The sequence below is a fragment of the Clytia hemisphaerica genome, unplaced genomic scaffold (genome assembly GCF_902728285.1).
Source record: "Clytia hemisphaerica strain Z4C2 unplaced genomic scaffold, Clytia hemisphaerica genome assembly, whole genome shotgun sequence".
Lineage (NCBI taxonomy): Eukaryota > Metazoa > Cnidaria > Hydrozoa > Leptothecata > Clytiidae > Clytia > Clytia hemisphaerica.
The window spans coordinates 2,432,408-2,457,397 of NW_027103414.1; the positions used below are offsets into that span (position 1 = coordinate 2,432,408).

The window sequence follows — 24,990 nt, forward strand, 5'->3', positions numbered from 1 at the left end:
ATTCTTAATAGGGGGTCAATTTCGTCTGCTTTTTGTTGTGGAATTATAGCATCAGCAGCGTTTCATAAGTGCCTTCACTTTCTTTGCGTATTGATTACCAAATATGTCAACTTAAAGAGTTTAAGAAGACATTAATGTCTTTGATCTGCATAAGTTTAAAGTATTGGTTGAAATGATGTGACCTAAAAGTAGAAATTTCATTTTGATATTTCTTGTCTAATGTACTGAGGTCCGGAGGTTTTATCTCTAGCATTTGGAAGATTTGCAAAAATAGCAAATTAAACTATTTTTGGATTTTCAAAATTCATTATTTACAGTCTGATTGTTGGGTGAATTCTGAGCAACAAGGATCTGAGCAATTTTATGATAAATTTCGGCATTTTGCATTTATTCACTATGTAATTAAGTGTTATTCTTTGAAACCACTGGAGTAAGTTTTACCTTTTTAAAACTAAATAGAGAATTCAATTAGGCTAATATTTAACCCAACTCTGTACTTTATTTGTTAAGTCAAGGGGGGGGGGTAACCTGATGACAGATCGTGTATTTTCTGGCCCAGTACACTGAAGCTCTAAAGACGTGGGCGAAAATATACAGTTTTTTATATAGTTTTTAGCGATCTTTAGAGCTTCAGCGTGTCGCGTTAAGAAAACTCCACAGCTGCTATCAGGTTAGGGGGGGATAATTAAATTAAACATGGACATATTTGTTTTGCCTAGTGAGTATAAGATATAAGAGTACCAATTAGTTGATACAAATTGCCCCTTCAATTCTTCCTTATCTTTAAAAATTGACAATTGGAGACCCGTGGGGTACTTAGTTTGCGAAGTGACGGGTATTTCCGAGCCAAAAATCAAAAGTCGATCCTTAGAGAGAGTAAGAATTGGCGTTTTTGGGACCCCTAGAGAGACTTTTCGCAAATTTTTGTCGATTTTCACTCGATTTTGGTCCAAATTTTGGAAAATCACGACCCTTCGAGAGCGGAAATTTGCGGATTTTTGGACCCTTACAAAAACTTGTACCCCTTTAAGAGACTTTCGAGTGTTGAAAAAGAGACCCTTATGGCCCGGCTCCCGGGATCGGAGATTGAGAAATCTGTTGTTCGATTCCTCTTAGACTTTTTCATTATCGTTTGTGCAAAGTGATCTTTTTTGTGAACGCCACGAGTTTCTAGCTTTACTGGCGTCAAGATCTTTAGTTTTTTAAGATAGTTGTCTCTCTTCTCCAGTTAGATTTTTGTAATTTTACTATTTCTCTAATCATTTTTACGAGTAGATGACTCAGGGCTTTGAGAGGTTGACGAAAGCATGGACTTAATTGATGAAAGTCACTCGACGTCACTATATTCTCCAGATTGTAAAAGCTCAATTTTTAAAACTGTCAAATTTAGAGTAGAGAATTTAATTTGTTTGCGATGGGATCAAACTTTGCCTAGGCTCGATTCACCGCGCATCATCAAATCCATTATCATAAGAAAAACAAATCATAGTCCCTTAAAATGTCAATAAAACCTCATAAATTCTTTGTGATCATATAAGAAACTCACTGAAAGCCTTCTTTGTTCATTCGGGTCTTTGTACACATTTTGTTGCCCATGATAATTATGTGTTCTTCACCATGGAATTCGCATGTTTTTTCGAAAATTTTTAGATTTGATTAGTGATTTAGCCTATGCATTTCTAGCATTTTTGGAGGCTGTAATTGGCATATTTATAATGATGTAATAAACTCATCAGTTATTGCAAAGTTGCTTATGAAAGAATGATAAGATTTTTTTTTAAACCATATTGCAGCAGTGAAATTTTTGTAATGTTTTTCTTAGTCAAAATTGTTGTTTGTTCAACCCCTCTCGGTTAGTAAGGATGACAACACACTGGAGAAAAAGAATTGTCAATTTGTGTGTATTGAGTTTTGTTATTCGTGTGTCACATTGCATATTGCACTCACTTCTCGATAGATCATATGGTTTGATGGTTTAATGGTTGGCGAGTTTGAGGGAACGTGGATGCTTAGGATTTGAAGTGACTAGTATTCAAATTCATCATTTTTGAACTTTTTTTCTCGAATGGTTTTATTCGTATCAAATATGGATAGAATCACTCAAACTACTGTTCAAATGGCAATCTATAGTCAAGATAGTGGAGTTGTGTCTAGTCTATTACATAAGTTCTTTAATTAGAAATACGTAGCAGTTAAGTTGTACCAAATAGTACTGGTTGGTACTGGTCTATGAAAAGTGAAATTTTAACAGATTGTTTGTAAAGGGAGGGGCTAAAAGGCAAGACTTTTGACTTGGTTAAACTCACGCCACAAATTTCCATAAAAAACGCAATAAGGGGTAGGACTGAGTTATAGTCGATGAATCAAAACGTAACGATCGTGAATATCTTCATGTTTAATCTCAGCTTATGTCGAAAAGTTACAGCGTGGCTTTCATTTTCTTTCTTTCGCCGTACTCATTATGAAACGTGGCACATTATTTGTCTGATTTCATCCTTCCTTCTATCCTTAAACTATTCGTTTTATCCTGTTACGTTTATTAAATATAGCTATTTTGTTGTATATGTAAGCAAGTATCATTGTAGTTTAAAAGATCATTTTCAATCAAAAGTATGCCGGTTATGTAAAATTCCTTTTTTGTGGAAAAAATCGATTCAATTTGATGCTTTAGATTGTTAGGAAGAGGAACTTGAATGATAAATAAAAGAGAAGAAGAAATTCAACGCTTTAGTGAATGAAGTTGTTTTGACGGAGTCGAGGCGTATTTTTGTTTTTCAATGTCGTTGAAAATTAATTGGATTTTTTAGGTAATGTTTATTGGACGATCACAGTGGTATTAACAGCTGCATAGTTGTCTATCTGTCTGTCAGTCTGTCTTGCCGCTGTTTAACAGCGATATTTAGTGATCATGTTCCAGTGAGAAAACAGAGTTTGCAGTATTTGATTTCTTTTAGCCCTATAAGGTTTGATTGATATAAATTTGGCTAGATTAGACATTCGTGACTAAATCTGTCCTTGAGAGTGAAATTAATAATTGCTATGACAGTCATGAAGAATTGATGACCGAAAAAAGGATGACACCACTGTCCTGGGATTTTAAGTTTGCTTTTGCATAGTGGTCTTAGCGATGGAGTATAGAGAACCCGAAGGAATCTTTTCTTTAGACGCGCAGAATTTTAGGCAGGACAGTTCTTATGTCAAGTAAAGTTGTGTAACATGCAGCCTCGTTTGTTTCTTTGTGGTTGGTTTGAATTCTTTAAACCGAAACATATTTTTGGACTGTGTGGTTGGTTGTGGATATAGATTTTAAACGAATCGTTTACATGTATTTTACAAACATTTTTTCTCTTTTTCGAATTCAGAAAAATATAAACACCGAAAGAATATAACATAACCAACACTATTTAAAGAGGTCTTGTACAGTTAAGAATGCCCTCGTTTTTAAAATTCACTCGAAATGGAAGTTTACGACATAAGAAGAAAAAATCACACGAAAACCAAAACAGACCAGACCTTGTCAATGACGCTGAGAAGAATGCGTTAAAAAGAACATCAAGTTGTACTGTCGACCGATTAAACGTCACCAGATCAACGCCAGATCATTCCGTCGTCGGACTAACGACGGAGAAATATAACGGTACTCTTGTGACCGAGTTTCAAGAACCATCAATCAAAATTTCTTTGTCACCTTTAGCTTTGCCAAGAAGGGCTCAAAATGCTAAACCAAACACCGACATTAAGAAACAACACAACTCTGACTTGCCAACTAAACAAAGTGAAATCAAAATAAACATTGAAAAACCTCCGTCAATACCGGTAGAAGAACTAACAGAAATGACGTCACAACGACATGACGAAACTCTTGAAAACGACGCCGATGTGTCTGATTGCGACGAGCCGGTGAAAGAAGGGAGCGTCATATTACGACGTAAATCAGATCTCCGTAGTAAGAAATCACCTCGGAATCGTCGTCGCAGTCGAAAAGATCCGGAAGTGACGTTAAATCGTCGTAGCCAACATTTTGAAGATAACCCGATAGACGTCTCTAAGAACCGCAAAAGTCGCAATTTTGAAGAGGAAATCATGCAAAGTCAGAAGGCAAGTTCGTTTTCTAAATTTACTGCATTTAAACTAGAGTTGTTACTCTCTCTCGTATCACACTTAAAAACCGAGAATATTTACAAGGTTTTTTCATGATATGAGTAATTTCGGCCAAAGGGAATAGGGAAAAATAAAGTCTTCAGCTGGTGCCCGTCTCGATTTTTTCAAAGTCTTATTGAACCAAGTATGGTTTATGTAAAGATTTCCAATTTCGCGTAAAGGATGTGGTTTTTCACCACGGTGCGACATATTTTGAATAAATTTTTTCCGGATTTGAGCACTCAAAAAACCCTCAAGTCTCTCAGTTCCGGGTTCTTGTCACATGTCACCTAAATATAAGAAGTAAACAGTTTGTCTAAAGTACATTTTTCATTTGCTTGTTAAAAAGTTATAATGGGTTTAAAACTCGTGATATAAAGCTGCAAGGTTTTACTTCCTACTAACAGGATTTAGCGCACCCTTCGGGGGATCTAAAATTTAAAATCACTAAGATCTTCTTGTTGAAATCCAACGTTTTTCATCTCTCAAATAGAAATATTTTTCTTAAAGCTTCAAGGTTCTATTCCTTCAGAATTTAGTGCACTAAGAATCAAAGATTAAAGTCACTAGGTCATAGGTATCTGCATTATTTCTTACAATTAGGAATCGTTTAAATATACGAATGTGGTTTTAATCTCGGATATGCCCACCTCCAAAAGGAAGTGTGTCTGATATTACCAGCGTCTGAAAAGCAGGAAGGTACAAAAGAAAGTTAAACGAAATTCAAAACAAAATGCGCTTAGATAAATCCATAAATAAACACTTTGAAAAGTAATTTATGAGAACGTAACGGTTATAATTTTCCTAATGTTTTGTTTTGAATATTAATCTCATGATTGGTCAATCTGTCATATCAACTTCCTGACAACTTGTCAACATTCTTGATGGTATCGAAAGTTCTCATGATTAAAACCCAAGTGATATTACACATGGTCAATCCATTGAGTTTAAAGCCGCGAAGGAGCTAGAGATGAAACTCTTAAATGGGAAATGAAGATTATTTTCCATCCAAAATGTGTGACCTGCGTAGTTTTAATACAAACACCGGTTTGGTAAATCTATTATTTGCCACGGAAAGTCATGTGACATCTTTTTCAACCAATAAGTTTTAATAATTTCGAGGGTAAAACAAACACTATGGTTTAACTCACTAAAAGATTATATTTACTGAAAAAACATAATTAATCTTTAGTAAGTGTTCTGTTGTACCCCAGTTCTGACGTCATGCCGTGGCGAAGAATCACCAGAAATCAAAACATGTGCCGAGTGAAAACGATCTAGATTCAATCTATCATTTCAGAAGCATTACAAATCTTAAGGCTTTATCTTTTCTAGCTCTTCGGGTTTCAAACCCAATGGGTCAACCAGACTAGCAAGCTTTCAACTTTCACTTCACGTCTTTATGGGCATTGAGATAAATGTGTACCTATATTTTTCAGCGTTAAAATTGAATAATATTTCAGAGGTTAATACGCTAAATACTACCGTCGTTTTGCATAAGATTCTCTTTTGCTCACTAAGATTCTCCTGACATTTCCGGGATCTTTCCGCTATTTTTCCCGGGATAGCCGGCATAAGATTGGAAATGGCTTTCTTCTAAAGGTAATCTTTTTTTCACTTACGAAAAAGCCTAAGGTTCCAAGATTCTCGTGAATTTTCCGGGATCTTTCCGCTTTTTTCCCCGGATTTTTCAGCTCGTTCTTCAACTGCCCGCAGTTCTGGTCTTTTTCCGGTAGAAAAGTGCCAGTGGAATCTTAGCGACGGTACGCATTTGGGCCAATATTTTAAATGCATGAGGTCAGCATAGCCTCATTAGAACCTACTATAATTATTTTTCTAAAGGTGCAATTAAGATTTCTAAAGCTGATACAAAAAGAAAGTAAGAACACATCAAATACGCTTTTGTGTTTCGAATTTTGATAAGCATTTTGATAGCGATAATCATAGCTCATAATTTCTTTTTAATTATTTAATAGGTTTAAGTCAATTTTCTCCAAAACTTCTCATCTGTTACGAAATTGATTGATTTTCAGTCGAGAGTAAAATTTTCTACAGTATGACATACATGGAAAAACAGATATCTTATCAGCAATAAAGCAATTATTCTGCTCTATAGAGTTGTATATTGCGGTGTGTTGTTTATGGTTTATGGTTTTTGTTATTGATTTTATTTCAATATTTACTTTTTAATGCCTCTTTAAAAATCAAATACGCAAGAAAATATTACGAATTATATGATTTATGATAACGTTATGCAAACTTATATATGGTAAAAACGAAAGTTTTGCGTGGTATTACATATTGTAATAAAAAGGAAATTTCAGATTTTCAAATGATAAAAATCTTAAACCGTTAATCGAGTTATATTTTCATGAGCTATATCTAGTACAAATTGCAAAATTGGACAAAATTTAGATTTTAATCCTATTTGAAAGACCTTGGTAGTTGGTCGTATTTTATTGAGAATTCATATAGTATACTGATTGGTATAAAAAATGGCTGCCGGAGAAAGAAAAATGAGCACTCACAATTTTGGTTGGAAAAAGGTACGAGTTTTAAAATTTTATTTTTGTCTATAAATTGCTTGTGATACTTGATTCCCGAGGGGGGGGGGGCACTGACCTGGAGTACCGCTTGAGTTCAAAAAATGGACCCTGTCAGATATGAATTTGTGGTAAATTTGGGACCCTATCAGAACGAAAAATCGAACTGTTTTCCCGTTTCAACTATGTACACGCTTTTTTTTTATAAGAATACACTTTATAAGAATGTCCATGATGAAAATGGCCAAAAAATCAAGAATATGCTAAGAATATCACCATCATAGAATTTTGCTACTCAAGCTAAGAATGCCATTTTTAGACCATTTTAAATTATAAATTGTCAATTAGGATCCTAACCTAAGAATGTTGTAAGAATATTTTAGGATGATTTTCCCAAAAAAGTTAAGAATATCCATGGTGAAATGGATTTACACCATTCTTATAAAAAAAAAAGCGTGTATTTTTCCATCTGGTAAAATCAAGGAACTTGGTAAAATTCAGTGATGGTCCAGATGAAGATGAAGGGTTATTAACTTTATAGTTATTGTCTCATCAGGAACATCATGCCAAACAAGATTTCTTCATCGGCAAAGGACTTGCCAAATTATTAATTAAATCTGTTTTGTTTTTTTTCAAAAATTTTATAATCAATTGAATTTGAAAAAATGCCATGAAGATTTCGGCCAACAACAATCGCATCAGATTTTGGAAGGTACATCTTCATACCTCCCACGTCTTCGCTTGCTTAAAAAATAATCGACTGATTTTTATCAAAGAACCATGTGATATATCTGAGACAAAATATTTTACTGTACACGTTTATAAAAACAGGGGTCAAGAAACCTTTGAACATTTAGGTTTTACAGACGCACCTCACTATCTTGGCATTCTTAAGTATTGTTATGTGACTTTAATAGAAACAAAGTTAGTCTATCTAACATTAGGATAGGTTGAATTGACATTGCATAGACGTCTTTTGATTAATTTAAGGGGCATCAGCGACCTTTTATTCGGTTGTGAATTTTAAGACCTATGCTGGGACTGATTTGACTGAATTTCGATCTTTCAAGGGGCAATAAGTTAAATTTTCTTATTTCTCTACAGTTATGGGACTGAGATTTAATTTTCTGATTTTCAACCCTTTTAGCTACTTCCAGGTTCCTAAAAGGACCTTTAAGTTTGACACATACCTGACCCCTTCACTTGCCTGGCTACCCCTCCCTACCGAGTTGTTCGGTTGAAAGATCCTGTGAAGAATACAAATTCCAGTAGGTTTCCAACTGGTTGAATTAAGTGTCCTTGAATTAAGTTAGGTCATATGAATCGATCAATCCCACGCATAATGCTTGAGCATCGTGGTGAGGAAATAGTGAGTTATTATAATGTCGAAATTTTGTTTCCATATTGACTGAAGAATGACAATACCATGCAGAACAAAGTTCTACAATGACGTCATAATTTAATGCAATTTGTCAATAGTTTCAGGGACCCCTTTCAGTTTTAGACAGTAAGGGATTTAAATTTTTAAAACTTCTAAAAGACTAAAACTAACCGCCAAAATCTCGATCAAGTATGAAATGCAAGATATTCTTATATACTATACCAATACAGAGAAAATAGGGAACTATAAATAGGTAATAATTTAGGGCGAGTTTAGGGGACTGGAAAAAATCTAAAAACAGAGTTAAACCCAAAACTGCCGCCGCTATTTTTCCGTATACCACCAATAGCGGGCGAAGACTATATACTATATTTCCCCGCCCTTACTACCCATTTAATGGACAATAGCATCATCTATATATGATGATGCATTTGGTAGATGGAAAATGTGCTCAATTGAAAAATTGTTAGTGAAATAAAAAACACAGATTCTTCGTTAAAATCATGGCTTATACAATCACGCACACATGTCTATCCTCACGTTTTTAAGCTATAATGTAACCAAAACAAAATTTTTTGAAGATACTTAGAAACGACACGGAATGAACCTTTTAGTCTGATAACAAATATTGCTACTTCCCTTACATTACACAAACACCAAATTTGTGAGGTTAGAGTACGAGGAGGCGTTTGTTCAGGTGATTGTGTATTGTGTCCATAATTGCGTAATTTGCAATCTGTTTTTATCGTGTCTGGACAACTAACTTTTAACCACTTCCTTCAAAATATTGATTATATTTTTCTCAAACATTCATATTTTCTCTTCCTTTCTTCAGTTGTAGTCAATATTGCATTCTCTGGTGGTCAAAGGTGCAAACGCATTGGTCGCTTTCAACTCCAGGGTTGCTTTAAGTTTGTGCGCTAATATCCAGCTTTGTTTGCCATTTTCCAAAGAATGCTTCATTTCTTACATATTATATATCGTTGAAAAGATGATTCAGAGCATTATGATTTGAGGGGAAAAGAACTCAAGGACTTTTAGAAAATGAAGATTAAAAATGAAGAAGAAGGATAAGAAGAAGAAGGAAAAATATCCTTGGGGATCTGTAATCTTTGATACTTTGAAGCCTCTTGATTTCAGCGATTTAGTAATTTTTCACTAAAAGATCTGCCTCGAAGGTTACAGCCTCTAAAATGATGCTCTTCGGAGTTTGATACCTTATCGGGGAAAATTTCGGCCAAGTGACGAATATTTTTCCCCGACGAAAATTTTCCCCGGCCTTAATGTTTTTATCAAAACCAGCAAGTGACGAATATTTTTCCCCGACGAAAATTTTCCCCGACGAAAATTTTCCCCGACGAAGTTTTCCCCGATAAGGTACCCTATTTTGCCTTTTTTTAAGCATAAAGAGCTAATGGATTTTAGGACCTGAGAATGATTTCCAGCTTACCAAGAGTACTATTTATACTTCTAGTTCTTGTCTAGTAAATAAATTTCGGTGCCGTGATTGTATGAGTATTGAAAGACGCATACCCATAATGCACGCTATCAATATTACGTCATCATTTTGCTTATTATTTTATTCCATACTGAATTATCGTATTAGAACAATAGCATTTTTACGTATTCTTTGTTTTAAAATTCTGTGACGTCATATTTTCGATTTTCATGCATGAATAATTTAGATTCTATGAAGATTATTGAAACGCCATTGAAACACAGCACTATATTTTCATTGAGCAGAGTCTCAGAGTTATTTTACCTTTATTTATCGTAAATGCCAGCCGCCAGTATTTAGGTTTTCAACATTCAGCTGGAATATGTCTCTTGTTCATTTGGATGAGGTATGTTAGCCTGGAGATCCATGCTATAATTTCTTATTTTATATACTGATGGCAAAATATATAGCATGGTTTGGGGTGAGAGTTTGAATTTCCCAGATCCTAATGACGGTTGAAAACATAGCCAATCAAATTTTGTTATTTTTACTTGTCACACTTTCTTAGAGAACGCGCAAGTTCCAAAATTTGGTTTTTATTCTAGAAAGGGAGGACAGCGCTAAATTCGAATTTCTCACTGTAAATTTTATTGAAAATAAAAGGACGGGTCTCCTGTATGTTTGACTCGTTTAAACCTATTATGCATCTTCAGTTCTCTTTTATTTTCACTTTACCTTTTATCATACTCCAATACACCTTTTTGGAGGTTACGCTATACACCATTGCAAAGATACACGCTTTTTTTATAAGAATACACTTTATAAGAATGTCCATGATGAAAGCCAAAAAATTAAGAATATGGTAAGAATATCACCATCATGGAATTTAGCAACTGAACCTAAGAATGCCATTTTTAATGTATTTTAACCTGTAGATTGCCAATTTCGATCTTAACCTAAGAATACCGTAAGAATATTTTTGGATGATTTTCGCCAAAAAGTTAAGAATATCCATGATGAAATGAAAAAACACCATTCTTATAAAAAAAAAGCGTGTATTGTAGAACTTGAAAATACACGTATTTTTATAAGAACATCCTAAAATATAGAAGCCTTCGGTTGTTCTTAACTTTTTGAGTTTTAAGCCTAAAAATGTTCTTAACATAATTTTGTTTTCACCATTTTGTGGGTATTTTTGACCGTTTTCCTGAGAAATCGGGTGTTTTAGAGTCCTCAAAGCCTTAAAATGTTCTTAACTTGTTTTTAATAATTATTTTCCTTTCGAAGTCTTATGTTCTTATATAGTTCGTTCTTATTAAAAACGTGTATTCTCCGAAATTTTCAATTCTTCCTTATGACCATTCTTATATAAACTTTCAGATTCATTAAAGAATCGGTTTTCCGGGATTTTAGATGAATTTGTTATGTTTTTTCAGGTCCAGGACTTATTTTGATTTTGTTATTTTCAAGTAATTTATGACTCATTCTAAATATCTTTTCGACTTAAAAAACCACGTACATCTGGTAGAGAGAAAATTTGTTGTTCCGACATTTTCACTGTTAAGATTTTCAGAATCAGAATCCATTGACGTCAATAAATTTTAGTAAATTTCATTTTTCTCCATGTTTGGTTATAACTCTGGCCAGTACAGTTTTTTGGGAGTTTAAAATGTAAGTAATGCGTGATGATTGAGAGTAATTGAGAATTAACCATCTGAGGAAAATAGTCCTCCCGCGGCAAATTCTACAACAAAAATCTTGTTGTGCGCCGGAAAGTTGAAAACTTAATTTTCCTGATACGGCACCCTATTTCAAAAAAAAAATCATGGAACTTTGTTGTCATTCCCAGTCCTATTAGATGAGCGCGGTCCTTGCAAATTTGTCAGATTGTTTGGTTCTCACCCATCTCTTTAGAGCTTCAGCGTGGTGGGCAGAAAACATTCACAATCTGATCTCAGGTTAGCGATACTCGGATATTGCCAAGTTTAAAATTAGAAATAATTGTCGTGAGAAAGAAAAAATGGTGAAAAAACTCACTTCAAATAAAAAAGATTTTGGGAAATACAATTTTAAGCCCGAAATAGAAAGTAGATACCATTAATAAGCTTAAAATATAGATCTGGTTTTAGATGAATTAATCTTAGAATTAACTCTGATGGGTTTACTAATTTTCTTTTTCCATTTTATTCCTTATGTAAATTACCTATGTCTTTTTAAATCACCTGTTGTATAACTTCATAGGCTAATTACTACTTGCAAAGGTTAAAATTGGGGATAGAAATCTTTTAAGTTAGTAATTTCTATATCTAAATTACTACATCGACCACTCACACCATATACCTTCTTTAGAGGGAAATAAACTTAGCTTACTTTCGAATCGAACATTTCACCATAATCACAAAGAGAATTTTTATACAACATACTTCCAGCAGGGTTTTAATTTTCAAAGAAAAGGCTTGCGTAATCCCCGATAAGAATTATTCTTGTTGGTTTTATACGTATGAAAAACTCTCAACTTTGCAGAACAGCGTGCTCAGCTATTACCGGCGTGCGTGTTACAAGAAAGGACTGTGCCAAGACGTCACTAGTCGTCACGTGTTGAAAAGTAAACTTGTTAATGCCATGTTTTCGGGAGTATGAGTGACATTACAGTGCCGTAGCAACTGGGGGGGGCAATAATTTTTTTTCAAAAATGGTTATTTTGCAAAATGCAAAGTTTTTCTTGTTTTTTCTTGAAAGCATTTTGTTTTGAGTGCATTTTCAAGCAATCTAGAGCTTAAATTTTCAAAATTTGCCCCCTCGGGCCAAACCATGGTTGGCCCTCGCGGTGTCACTAAACTTTAGCCCCCCAATAAGAAAATGCTTCCTACGGCACTGCATTAAACCTTTAAAGCTCACTATACCTTTTATCAACTTGTTTTCTTCTTTCTTGGGACCTATAACGACCAGATACGTAAATGAAAGTGAACCAGCCTACGTGAAGCATGTCATTAACAGTGCATCCCTGATTAATCCATCAATAAACCATTGTCACATTCACATTGCATGTTACATGTATCACAAGATAATATTAATAATCTTCAGGAAATGCTTTTACTTTTAATTTTCATTTCTGTTATCCCAGTTCGTAAGAAATGACGTCAAAGGCTTAAGAAAACATGTATTCTGTGTCAGCATATACCAGCTCTTTAGCCAGTACAGTGTGTTATTGCTTTTATATCGAGATGGTTTACGCAATCTTGACTCGTACTCGGATTTTGTTCAGGCTTGTTTTAATCGATCGCGCAAGCGGTGAAAACAGGCCTTTACGGATTGGAAAAAAAGTTAAAAAATAATAGCAATTTCTCGGTAGAAATTTTAAGAATGTTTCAAGTAATGTCTGGTGTGACATTTTTCATTAAGAAATGAAAGTCTGGTATTCTATGCTATCTTTGAAACCATTACTGGCTACCAACTGTGAAATGTCACTGAGGGCGTGTAGGAACAACACGTTAGGGCGGAGTAACAACAAAATGTCATACTTAAGTACCCACAGTGTTACATAATTATAGGTGCTGTGAAAACGAAGCTTAAACTTTCATAGGAGGTCTTTATAAAGAAAAATTTAACTGTAGCAAAGTCATTTTTACACTTGTGTGTGTAATGGTGGTTTTATATCTTTTAATTAGTATCAAGATTTTAATGTAGACTAAACTAGAATTCAAATTGAATTTATACAAGTAACTATTTATCATCAAAATTGCTTTCTTCTATATCTTCAACATTAACAGCGATTGCCATCATCTTCGTTATTGCAGTGATTGGGTGAACAAACAGCATTATATCCAGAGTTATTCCTATCAAAAGACACACTCAGAACCTGTACAATGTATTAATATACCACAAGGAAGACAAAAGAAAGACAAAATTATTGCTTCTTCGGATTCGAATTTCTATTCTGTTGCAATTCTTATTTTGTAATTCTTCCAATGTCATCATTTCATTTGATTCTTCACTTCACCGATTCCTCTTTTCATTGTCATCATCCTGATTAACAAAGAGAGCTTCATATTGTGTTACCCCTGTGTTACTCATCTTCCATTTTTTTTTTAAATTGGTTTAAATCTGCTTCATTCGTAGTATTAGTCATCTTTACTTTCATGTGGAGTTCGCACATAAAAAGCCTGGTGAATGACATATATTCAATCAAACATCAGGCTTTTTGGATTCTTCCGTGCGAATTACATCATGCGTATTAACTAACAGTCATACACGTTTTTTTTTTATAAGAACGTCAAAAATTTTCGAAGCCTTCGGATGTTCTTAGTTTTTTGGATTTGAAGCCTAAAAATGTTCTTAAAATGTTCTTATTTTCAGCATTTTCTGGGCATTTTGATGTAATCTCTTAAGAAAATGCATGTCTTTAAGTCTCAAAAGCCTTAGAATCTTCTTAGAATGTTCTTAAATTTTTGGGCCTCGAAGCCTTGTGTTCTTATATAGTTTGTTCTTATAAAAAAAAAACGTGTATGAGAGATCTACGGGAATTTAACGAAAAAGCTACAATTTTTTTTTATAAGAACCAGTAAATTTTTGCTGAGGCTCGGCTGTTCTTATTTTTTTGGCACTTTGAGCCTTGAATTGTTCTTATTTTGTTCTTATTTTTTCTAAGGTAAAAAACAAGTTTTGGCTATTTACTTTACTATTTAGAGGATTTTATTAGAAACCAGGATTCTTTTTGCTATAACTCTCTAACTTTAGCCTCTCCACTGTTCTTAAATTGTTCTTATTTATTGGCATTTTTGAGCCTCGTTGTTCTTATAAAATTGTTCTTATAAAAAAAAGTGTATATCGACATTAATGTCCACTTTGCTTTTCCCAAAGTTTTTCTTCTTTTCTTCTTTTGTTCTTATGTGATAATGCAGTCCAACTCACGGTTTTTTTTGTTCAAGTTTCTTTGGTTTAGATGACGTCATCATTATCAAGTGTTTTGACGTTTCCTCTAGTTTTCAAGTAGGAGAGAGGAGAAGAGAGTTGGATCAATTGTTGAATTACACAGTTATGGAAATTTTTCTTATTTTGTGTATGTGCGCTTTGATAGATGAATCTCTCTCACAAAAAATGTTAGTTAATAAAAAAGTAACGAGAAAAATATTTTTTTTCCTGGTTTTTTTTTTCAAGATGAAATTATGAGGAAATATTATTTTAATGCGTTTTTTTTCTGTCAATGGTCGAACGGAGCTGGAATATGAACGTATGCATTCAAAGAGAACGTCCTTTCTCCGTATATGTATACGTCAATACGTACATCTTCAAAGTTTATGACGCTGAACAAGAGATAAAAAGACAAATTTTTCTCTTTCTTTCATTTCACCACCATCATCAGTGTAATTAATTTCAAATGAAAAGAGGAAAAGTGTATGTGATCCAGAATCATTGGCATCAAGAAATAACAGATTCATTTTTGTTGTTGTCGTTCGTTCGTTATGTAAAGCCTCGTGCTGTTAATTTGTTTTGTTAGATACGAAGTGAATGTTTCGAAATGCAGATCAGAATATAGACGATGTTATCGTCCGTTACAGTGATAGTATACGAAAAAAAAATCGGCAGGAGAGTTTCGAAGAAACTGGCAAACTCTACCGGCTTTAAACTGTTTTCGGCCAAAAGCATGTTTGCGAATTTTCTTCGGCTTCTTTGGGCTTATTTCTGAGATAGTGATTTGTCTTAGACTATATAGAATAGTTTAAATGCAGATCAGAATACATGTTTTCGACCGTAGCCGCCGCGGGCACTGTTTTGTCTGTTTATCACCCTAAACTCGACGTATCAGTCTTTTTTGCCTTCATAAATACGAAAGGAAAAAGGTGTCAAAAAAATTGGATTTAGTTTAGGGGGTAATTAAGTAATCAAATAGCACGCGCCAGTCCGCGCGACTACGACTGAAAAAGTGTATTTTCCCTCTCATTCGAGGATAACTTTGGTATGTTGCACAGTCTTGAATGCCTGGTTAAACAGCTTTGTATTAGTCCACTGTAGTTATAGGTATTTAGGTCAAGTCAGTATGTTTTTGAGAAAGCTGCACCACGTCTTTGGTCAGATAAAGATAGTTGTATAGACCTGAACTTTATGGTAGTCACATTAATAATTTTTCTTGGCATAAACTGATGAACCTTAACAACATTTCTAGATCATGATTCTCCCGAAGTTTTAGCGCCGGGTTAAGAACGTCATATTTTCTTGAAAGACTATATGAGTTACGTGTATAGCTTGATATTAATAATTGAAAATCTAAATACATTGAGGGTAGTAGGATATTAATGAAAGTTTTTGAGATATGAGAAGGGTATTATGAATTTTTTAGATAAGACAGAAAGACTTCGTCATCAAATAATAAACAGATAGGGGAAAATATCTTTTTTCCAAATAAAATACTCCTGAAAACCTTTCTAATTTTGGTCCCCTTTTCTCTATTTTTATTAGTACGTGATATTTAGGTTCTGTCTTCTTACTGGGGAACTAATAATGTGTTTCGAAAGCTTGGGCTTGTCTTCTATGAGATTTTCAGTTTTGTTTGTCGCTTGGTTTGTATTAGTTCACAATCGCGGACGAGTTAACCCAGCTGGCACACAACGTTGTTTTAACGTTTTCTAACGTTCACAACGTCCATTTAACGTTAGATGAACGTTGAAACAACGTTGTGTGCCAGCTGGGAACAGTCTGCTGTTTACTTAGCTTAAGCTATATAGTCATAGTCTAGTAAATGGAAAAAAATTAATCTGATTTGTTCGAGTGCAGTGGTTTAGAAGAAATTGAGGAAATTGAAGAACAACATAATAGTAGCATAGCACACTTCCTTCTCACAGACCTAGTAAGATTTGTTCAGCCAATGGGGATAAAAGCACAGGAATGAAACTCGATGGGGTTGACATTCTCATGTTTCTTATGGCTGGGGATTTGGAGGATTCAATTGTTTGGTGTTGTATAGCTTTCAGCCCCTCTACATGATGACAATGTATGATTTCTTCCGCTGTAATTCCTCACTCGTATGAAAGATCTTGAAATTTGTTTTATGCATCCACTGAACTCTAAATTAAACATTTTGATGGGTGTTTGTATAGTTCTTTTTAAAGGGTACGATTCCCATTGATAGGGGTACTAATGAGCCCCCACCGGATTACGTGACGGGATAATTGAAGCTTTTTTCAGCGTTATTCCAAAAATTTTTTAGCATCATTAAGATTTCAGTGTGATGCCTGGTTAGGGCTATTTTTTTGCTTTTTTCGTTGGAAGGCTTAACTAATTATCTTTATTATGCTTAGATTTTGTAACATTTTGAAACACGCGAGTTTTTAAAATTGTTTTTCGTAGACGCCCATTCCAACCTTTTTTCATAATTTCATGGTTATATCATGCCCAGTTCTTACAGCAAGTAGTTGATAGAATCTCTTGCTCGTTATCTGAGTTATCAGCTTCCTTTACATAACAAATTGAAATTGACTTCCCGGCTCCTGATTGGTTTAAACTATTAGGATTATACTAACTAACTGATAAGGATGAACGTTTCGAAAAATGGAAAATAGATAAATTTAAATGATAGCCTTGTTATTTAGGAGTTGATTATTTTTAGGGACCAACTAAAATAGTTAGGGGATAATTTTTAATTAATACTATCTCGGTTGAAAGAGACTTATTGACGGGAAAGGTTTATTATTCGTCTATGTTTTTATCATTCATAATTTTTAGCCTCCTTTTTCATTTAGTTTAGAAAGACTTATTCACCAGCAAATTAAAATCATTTTTATTGACTTGTTCCTAAACCCCTAGACGAGATCTTTTTGCTTTATATATTTTGCAAACCGAGAGTAGATATTAAGTAATGTATTTTTTTTTCATGCATTTGTAGGCTGGCTAGACTTTCTCATTCCCGGGGAAGCTTTTCTTGCGAATTGTCAAGATCTTTCCGCTGTGTTTACGGACATACTGGCAATGAAAAATTTAACGCGTAGACAAGTTACAACCTCACTGAGATAATAGTGGTTTATGGGTCATTAGTTTCTCTTGTTGAGTTTTTATTATTAGTATCATATCATTTTGTGGCAGGAATCTGCCAAAGAAAACTTTATTGACAGTTCTTGCGGAATACACCGGAAGCGTTTCACCACAACAAGCCTAGACCCAAATCTGTTAGAAATGCTTTTCTTAGTTTCTTTTCGTTGTAAGTGGAGATGCAAGAAAAGATTTTTAAACCTGAATATATATGTCAAGTACCCTCTCAAAAGAAACAGTTCGATTTTTAAAATCTGTCTGTCTGATCATAGAGTACCACCTCTTAAACTAAAAGAATCGCTACTTTAATGCATCGAGTAGAATGTCTTTGACGTCAAACGGCAATCATGAGACCTCCTTTTTTTTGTATTTTTGCCTGTTTTTTGCACAGACAGATTGTAACTTTCTTGGTAGCTTAATTCTCGTTGCATGTTTACGTGGGTGTAGATACTGTAATACAATACAATTCTCTCAACAGGGGGCATCGCATCAATAGTGTGTTGTTTGGGATTTCTTTTTGGAACGTTCTGACGTCTTTGGAGGAGTTAAGTTACGAAGTCATGTCATTTATTTTTTCGGTTTTCACTGTTCTTGCGCCGACATAATCGAGCGAGAGTTTAAGTTGTACAAAATAGTTAGAAAGGTTAGCAATTTTATCTTAGTATTTGGATTTTCAAGAGAACGACCTATATTTCTTTCTCGAATTCTTGGAAGTTTTCCCCGCTAATTTTAGCATGTTCTCTAGGGCGCCATAAATCAATTACTACGACGTCAATACGTCAATTTGAAATGAGAAATTGGCATTTATTATCACTTTAAACGTGATCTTCATAAAATTAATTGTAAACTGTTTTTCGCTAATAGATAGTTATATACCCTTTCTGATGAGAGGGCGTTCTAGGGGCCGAGATAAAGATTCACTTTACCTATATCTATTGCATATGCTAATTGGACGATTAGTTTCACCCTTGTTGAATGCCTTGAGTTTTTTTCGAATCATGAAGAAATTTTTTGTTGTTTTTTTGGACAACTTGATCTTGATTTCAAGTTGTAAATCACTTAGATTGTATTTGTAGTTTTGAAGTCATACCCACTATGGATAGTTAGAAATGAGCTCATTATAATTTTTTCCCTCTTTTTAACTGTAGCTTTAAAAAAACAAAAATTTGCAATTTGAAATTTACTTCGTATGAAAACAAAATGTTACTTGAAGATTCATTGTTAACTCCGTACGGGCACACGTTCCGCTACGCTAGCGTTGGCGGTGAATCCGAAAATTTGTCACGTGACGATATCGCCTCAACACGATTGGTTAAGAGAACTTACAGTGATAGCGCAAAGGTACGTATGAGCTTTGATTGATTGGAGGCTTGAAAACTATTTATACATGGTTGACCCAGACACGACGCAACGTGTACGACAGGTATGGTGGCCACCTTACCAGATTTTCAAAAAAAAACTCTAAATTATTGTCCTCTTCGTCGGTAAAATCGCTATAAAATCGCTTAAATTTCCTCCTTCGCTGTATCAGATATGAAAAGCTTCCGTCGTGCCTGTGACCAATATAATTCAATATAAACTTGATGAAAAGTCTGTAACGCTGGAAACTATATCACTTACCTCTCGACTTGCCTATAGGATTTTCAAAAACTAATGGATTTTCAATTCCAAATGATTGGGTTAGAGAATTTTAGTCGCTGACGCAAATTCAAATACTTTTCCCATGGGAATTTCTTGTAAGATTTTCGTTATTTTATTTGTTTGTATCTTTAACACAATTTGGGGGGATATTATTCATAATTTCTTTTTTGTGATTTTGATTTTGTATAAAGCTCTGTCTTTTGTTTCCATGAAAATTAGCACAAAGTTTTTCTTGGTACAATTTCAAATGAAAATCTTAACTTTCCCTCATTTTATGAAAGTATCTAATCAACCAACCAAATTGAATACGTCATTGCAAAATTTTGCAGTTTTTATGAAGATAAGAAAATCATAATCTCTATCAAAGGACCTTTCTTGACGAACGGACAAGTATATATCTTTGAGCTTTATAATATTTCTATTGACCTCAGTGAGTGATATATACATCATTATATACAAAAAACACTTGCCAATTGGCCTTTTTTGACATTTTTCTCTGAACTGCTATCTATCTTTTACTTACGCGTTTCAGAAGCGGCTTAGTCATTTCATGCGCAAAAAATATGAGAGATTGACGCATTATATTGCTTCACTGTTCAAAAGTTGATAAATCATAAAGCCTCTTTGATGTTTCAACTGAACGCCGTAGGAGAGGGTACCCAGCTGGCACACAACGTTGTTTTAACGTTCATATAACTCTATATGGACGTTGTGAACGTTAGATAAACGTTGAAGCAACGTCGTGTGTCAGAGCTGGGTAGGAGCAAAGCTTTTTCTTATACACAAGCATTTTTGAATACGTTGAAATGATTTCTCCTAGTCAATATTATGTAGGCTAGCTCTGAACTTCTGAATCCTTAATATTCATGGTACCCATTAGGCACAAGACGTTAAACGAACGACCATCTGACATTCACAGCATTCAAATAACGTTAGATACCGGGTGCGCCACAAAAAGGTTTCTCTCTTTAAGACTAATTTTCTCGAAATCTAGAAATTTATAAAGAACCATTCCTATACCATTGGAAAGAAGAAAAGTAAACTTAAATTTTGATGGGTCATTTATTGAATTTGGTTCATTAGATCAAAAGTTATGTTCAATTGAATAAAAAAGTTACTTTCTGAAAGTGCTCAAAAACGTTAAAAATCGACCTATCAAATTAAACAGAAGCGTAATTTTTTGATACATCAGTATTTTCGTTTTAGTCATCAAAAATGAAAGGAAGGTTGAATTACATTAAAAGGAAAAAAATTCGTCGAAACGAGCCAAAAAATCTTGTAAAATTCAGAAAAATACATCAAATATGGGTTTCGGGGTACACCCAGCCTTACATAGACTTTATCCAGTCCACAACCAAAAATCTAAAGAAAATCTCTTTAAAAGTAAATTAAAATGATTTTGATGAAGATTCTAAACCCTTTTGATCCATCAGTTTCAAAATTTATGTGTTTAATTACTGAAAAATGTTCTTAATCATGTAAAGCCTATTGCGATTGCTAGTTTTAAAATAAAATTTTGATAGGTCGATTTTCTGAAAGCAACTCTTTTATTCAATTAAGCATAACTTTTGATCTAATGAACCGAATTTATCAAATGACCCATCAAAATTTAAGTTTATCTTTCTTCTTTCCAATGGAGCTGAAATGATTCTTTTAAAATTTTTCCGATTTCGAGAAAATCAGTTTCAAAGTGAGAAACTTTTTTGTGGCGCACCCGGTAGACATTAAGAAAGAAACGTTATGTGCCACCAGATGATAGTCTAATGGAAGTTGAATCCTAAGAGAATGTGCAGGTTAAGAGTATCTAACGGCAGCTTAAATAAAAATCACTGAAATAACGGATATGAGATGATTCAAAGCACTGATCGTTCTCGATAAAAATTGAAACTCAAATTGATGACAGGCTTTATCACTTTGTAGGAGTAATATATTTTCACAGCAAGAACCAATTTCCTATACCGTTTTATAAAAATACACCATATATGGATATGTATGAAGTATTTCCTTTTAATTTCAACATCCCACATTGTTAGTGTTAAATTCAAAAGTGTGAGCAAGCGTTTTTGAATCAAATCTAGTTCCCGGATTTTTCCGTACCTGTTATTCTCATTTCCATAATTACATTTAAACAAAATACATTTTCCTTTTGGCTTTTGCTGATTATTCATATTAATTGGATGATAAATAACCTATATCAACCTTACTACAAAAATTGTACTTTCTATGAGCTTGGATGAATGTGCACTAGTTTTTTCATTTTTTTTTTCATACGCATTTACCGCTTAAAGTTGGTATTGTCGAATCTTAGACTCAAAGTCTATAGTTACACTGTGAGAATGTGACTTGATATTCGAAAACTATCCATTTGAGTTTTTTTAAATGACCCAGGACTTCGATTGAACTCACTTTTTGATACTTTTATGACATAATTTCAGTGACAAAGGTAATTCATAACTTGTTTGTTTGTTTAAGTAATTTATCCTTGCTCGCTTGAGTCCCCATTCTTGAATAACATGATATTATAAATGATATAATATTACATTATTTTACGGTATAAGTGTAAGGCATGACATTATTTAGAGAAAGACATTATTTTTTGCTTTGGTTTGATGTATTTCCTGAGGAAATTAGAAATAAAGATTTTGAAATAATAATTGTTTCTGAGAATTTTGTTTCTTGCTGTGGGTCACTTTAGGGGATGTTAGAGCATGTTAAAAGGAGAAAACCAAAATAATCTAACATCTTTATTTATTCTGTATCGGGTATACGTCAAAGACGGTCAACCCTTGATTATCAAGATTTATTGCGCTCTTTTTTATTTTATAAGAACAATGAAAATCAAAATCGTCAAAAAAAAGAACAATTTAAAAACAATGCTGAGCCTGGAATTATTAAATTTCAAGCAGTTTATGGTTGAAATGATATAAGGGGTATAAGTAAGGCCTAAAATACCTCAATTGACCCTAGAGATAAGAACATGATAAGAACGATTTGAGGCTGAAAGTGCCAAAAGATAAGAACAGCCGAGTCTCATCAAAACTTTACTGGTTCTTATAAAAAGGAGTGAGTTCACACTAATTTGCACTATTTTAAGTTTTCAATTGGAAGTAGACCGAAATTCCATGCGTCATTTATCAACGTTTTTACCTTTATTTCAGGATTTCAAAAAAATATTGCATAAAGAGTGTGGGCCATTTATAAATAACAACTGCAAATTGATATGGTTATTAGAAACGTCATCAGCAAATCTACACTGTTCTCTTTAGTAGCAACACTGCGGTTTTTATAAACCTACTTTCATAAACTATTGATCGTAATTTGGTGTAGGAATACAAACTGTATGAAAGTTTTAAATTTCAAAACAAGGTCTAATTGAAACAGAAAAGAACAGAAGTCTTTTACTGGTACAAGATTTAAATGGATTTTAGGTTTTTTACAGGTTTTAGGGCATTCTAAACAGATTTACTAAGAAAAGGTTCCCGTATTTTCTGACCTATTGCGACCTATTGATATCATTCAACTTCTAGAGACTGTTTCTTTTTCTAACAAATAATTAAAAGTCTTGCTTAACCATTATTTTGAGGTTTTCGGTTAATTTGCCTATCACATCATAATGAGATGAAAACGATTTGAAGTTTCTTTTTTCTCGAAATGCATTATCATCTCAAAACATCATCATATCAAACAGTTAATCAATTGGTTTGATTTCGTTTCGCTTTTTATACTACTGTTATAGCTATTCGGCAAGAAGCGTTGTAGTACACCGCCAATTTCTTATTTGAGATTCAGAGTGCAATAAAAAAGCTCTGGACGGTTTATAAAAAGCGTTGAATGTTAAGATTGATTCAAGTTGGGGTTTCTGACTACTCAGTCCTGGCAATGCACGGAGTAAACGGTCCAGCAAAAACTGAAATGAAGTTTTCGTACAGTTTTTAACACCTCTTTTTCATTATATTGCGAAAAAAATACCTCGAGGTTCTAAACGATCTTGACGAATTTAGTAAGGCATGACTTTATAACTAAAGTCTGTCTCAAAATAATTTGCAGCTGGAGACAAAAATGGCTGTAACTTTTGATAGATTTCGAATCAAGTTGCAATTTTGTGCTCGTTAAAAAGATATTCGTGAGTGGAATATTATCAAGTAAAAAATTTGAGAAATGAAGAAGAAAAAAATCAACTTTTTGTAGAAATGTGGTATAATAAACATTTTCACAGGAGTGATTCTTCAATCTTAGATCATCATCACTGTCAAAAAATTTATCAAAAATATTCATTCAATCAAAAGATATCAAACAAAGTTTATTGCTGGTTGACTCTATAAAGTAGTAAAAAACGTTAAAAAAAGACAAAAAACAGCCTTTTGTCGATCAACCAGCAATAAACTTTGTTTGATATCTTTTGATTAAAGGAATATTTTTGAAAAATTTTTCACAGTGATGATGATCTAAGATTGAAGAGTCACTCCTGTGAAAATGGTAATAATACCACATTTCTACAAAAAGTTGATTTTATTCTTCTTCATTTTTCATTCTTTCATTTTCCTTTTTTTTCTCAATTTTTTTACTTGATAATATTCCACTCACGAATATCTTTTTAACGAGCACAAAATCGCAACTTGATTCGAATTCTATCAAAAGTTACAGCCATTTTTTTCTCCAGCTGCAAATTATTTTGAGACAGACTTTACGTGTTTTTCTTCTTGGCTTTTGAAAGTTTTTGAAATTTTGAAATGACTAAGGTTATTTTGGCCTTTATTCGTGAAAAATACGACACATGATTTGTCATTTGACTTTATAGGTGTTCACTGTTTGTATGTGGGAGACTGAAATCAGTCATCTTAAAGAAAGTGTTTGAAAAAATCCAACAGAGAAATTTCGTCTATTGTAAAAAAATGACGTTATAAATTGACGTTCTATACATTGCAAAACTGTATGGTGACACGGTTGCTATAATAACGACAGCGACGTCGAATTCAAAAATGACATCGGTCTTTTGTGTTTGTTATGACGGCGTCATTTATTGATGTGACATCATCTATACATAATGTTTGTTAAATTATAAATCTTTAATTGCAATTCCTTGTACATATACAACAGATAAGCAAATCATTACACGAAAATTTTTCTTCAACAGAACAAATCAATTTCAAAGTGAAAATCTAAGCTGCAGTTATATATTTCCTAAGAAATAAAGTGGATCAGGAATTGCTTGGTTCTTTGCATCAAGAAGTATTATTTGGAGTTTGAATATGGAAATGGTGAGGATTGTTAACTGCTTTATACTTTGACATTTGGGTTAAAATTTGCTAGAAATATTAGACATATCTAGGCAATTGCAATGTAACCAGAATTAAATTATAGGATATTTTGTCTAATTATGGTTTTGATTAGCTTTATGCTTCATAAGGCTCATATATAGGTCCAATTCCAGGGAAGTTAGATTGATTATGCAATTGGTTTTTGAATTCATTTCATTCAATGTTGTTGAAACTTATTGATTTTATTAGGTCATTAAGCTTTCAAGTGACATCACTTTGTAAATGGATTTAATTAATTTTTTAAGATAAATTTTGATTCTAACTTCGATGATAACTTAAAGATAAAGTAAATAAGATTTAAACAAAAAACCAATTAAACCCCTACCATTGAAATGATTTATGTCCCGACATTATTGACGTATTCTTATGATAATGATATAACGGAAATCAGTGGGGGGGAGTACGAGGCTTAGAGGATTTCACCCCTGTGTCATGAACCCGGTTGGGCCTCCAACACACTGGAAAATTTGGAATAATAGAATTTTTACCCCTATTGGGATTTTGATA

At 33.5% G+C, this 24,990-nt stretch overlaps 1 protein-coding gene across 5 annotated transcripts in view; it reads left to right on the top strand.

Annotated features, from left to right (window-relative positions):
- The window catches only part of LOC136797582 (uncharacterized protein MAL13P1.304-like), a 44,595-nt gene that overhangs the window by 10,299 nt on the left and 9,306 nt on the right, over positions 1-24,990 (top strand). Inside the window, exon 1 of one of the 5 annotated variants that reach the window (XM_067054168.1) lies at positions 3,364-4,098. The exons of 1 other annotated variant lie outside the window; for it this stretch is intronic. In XM_067054168.1, the coding sequence (XP_066910269.1) occupies positions 3,430-4,098 (669 nt within the window). In that variant the 5' untranslated portion in view covers positions 3,364-3,429. Of the gene's footprint in view, positions 1-3,363; positions 4,099-6,487; positions 6,687-9,869; positions 9,909-18,676; positions 18,866-24,990 lie in introns of those variants that run through there. 3 more of the 5 variants (XM_067054171.1, XM_067054173.1, XM_067054169.1) reach the window with 3 other exon arrangements.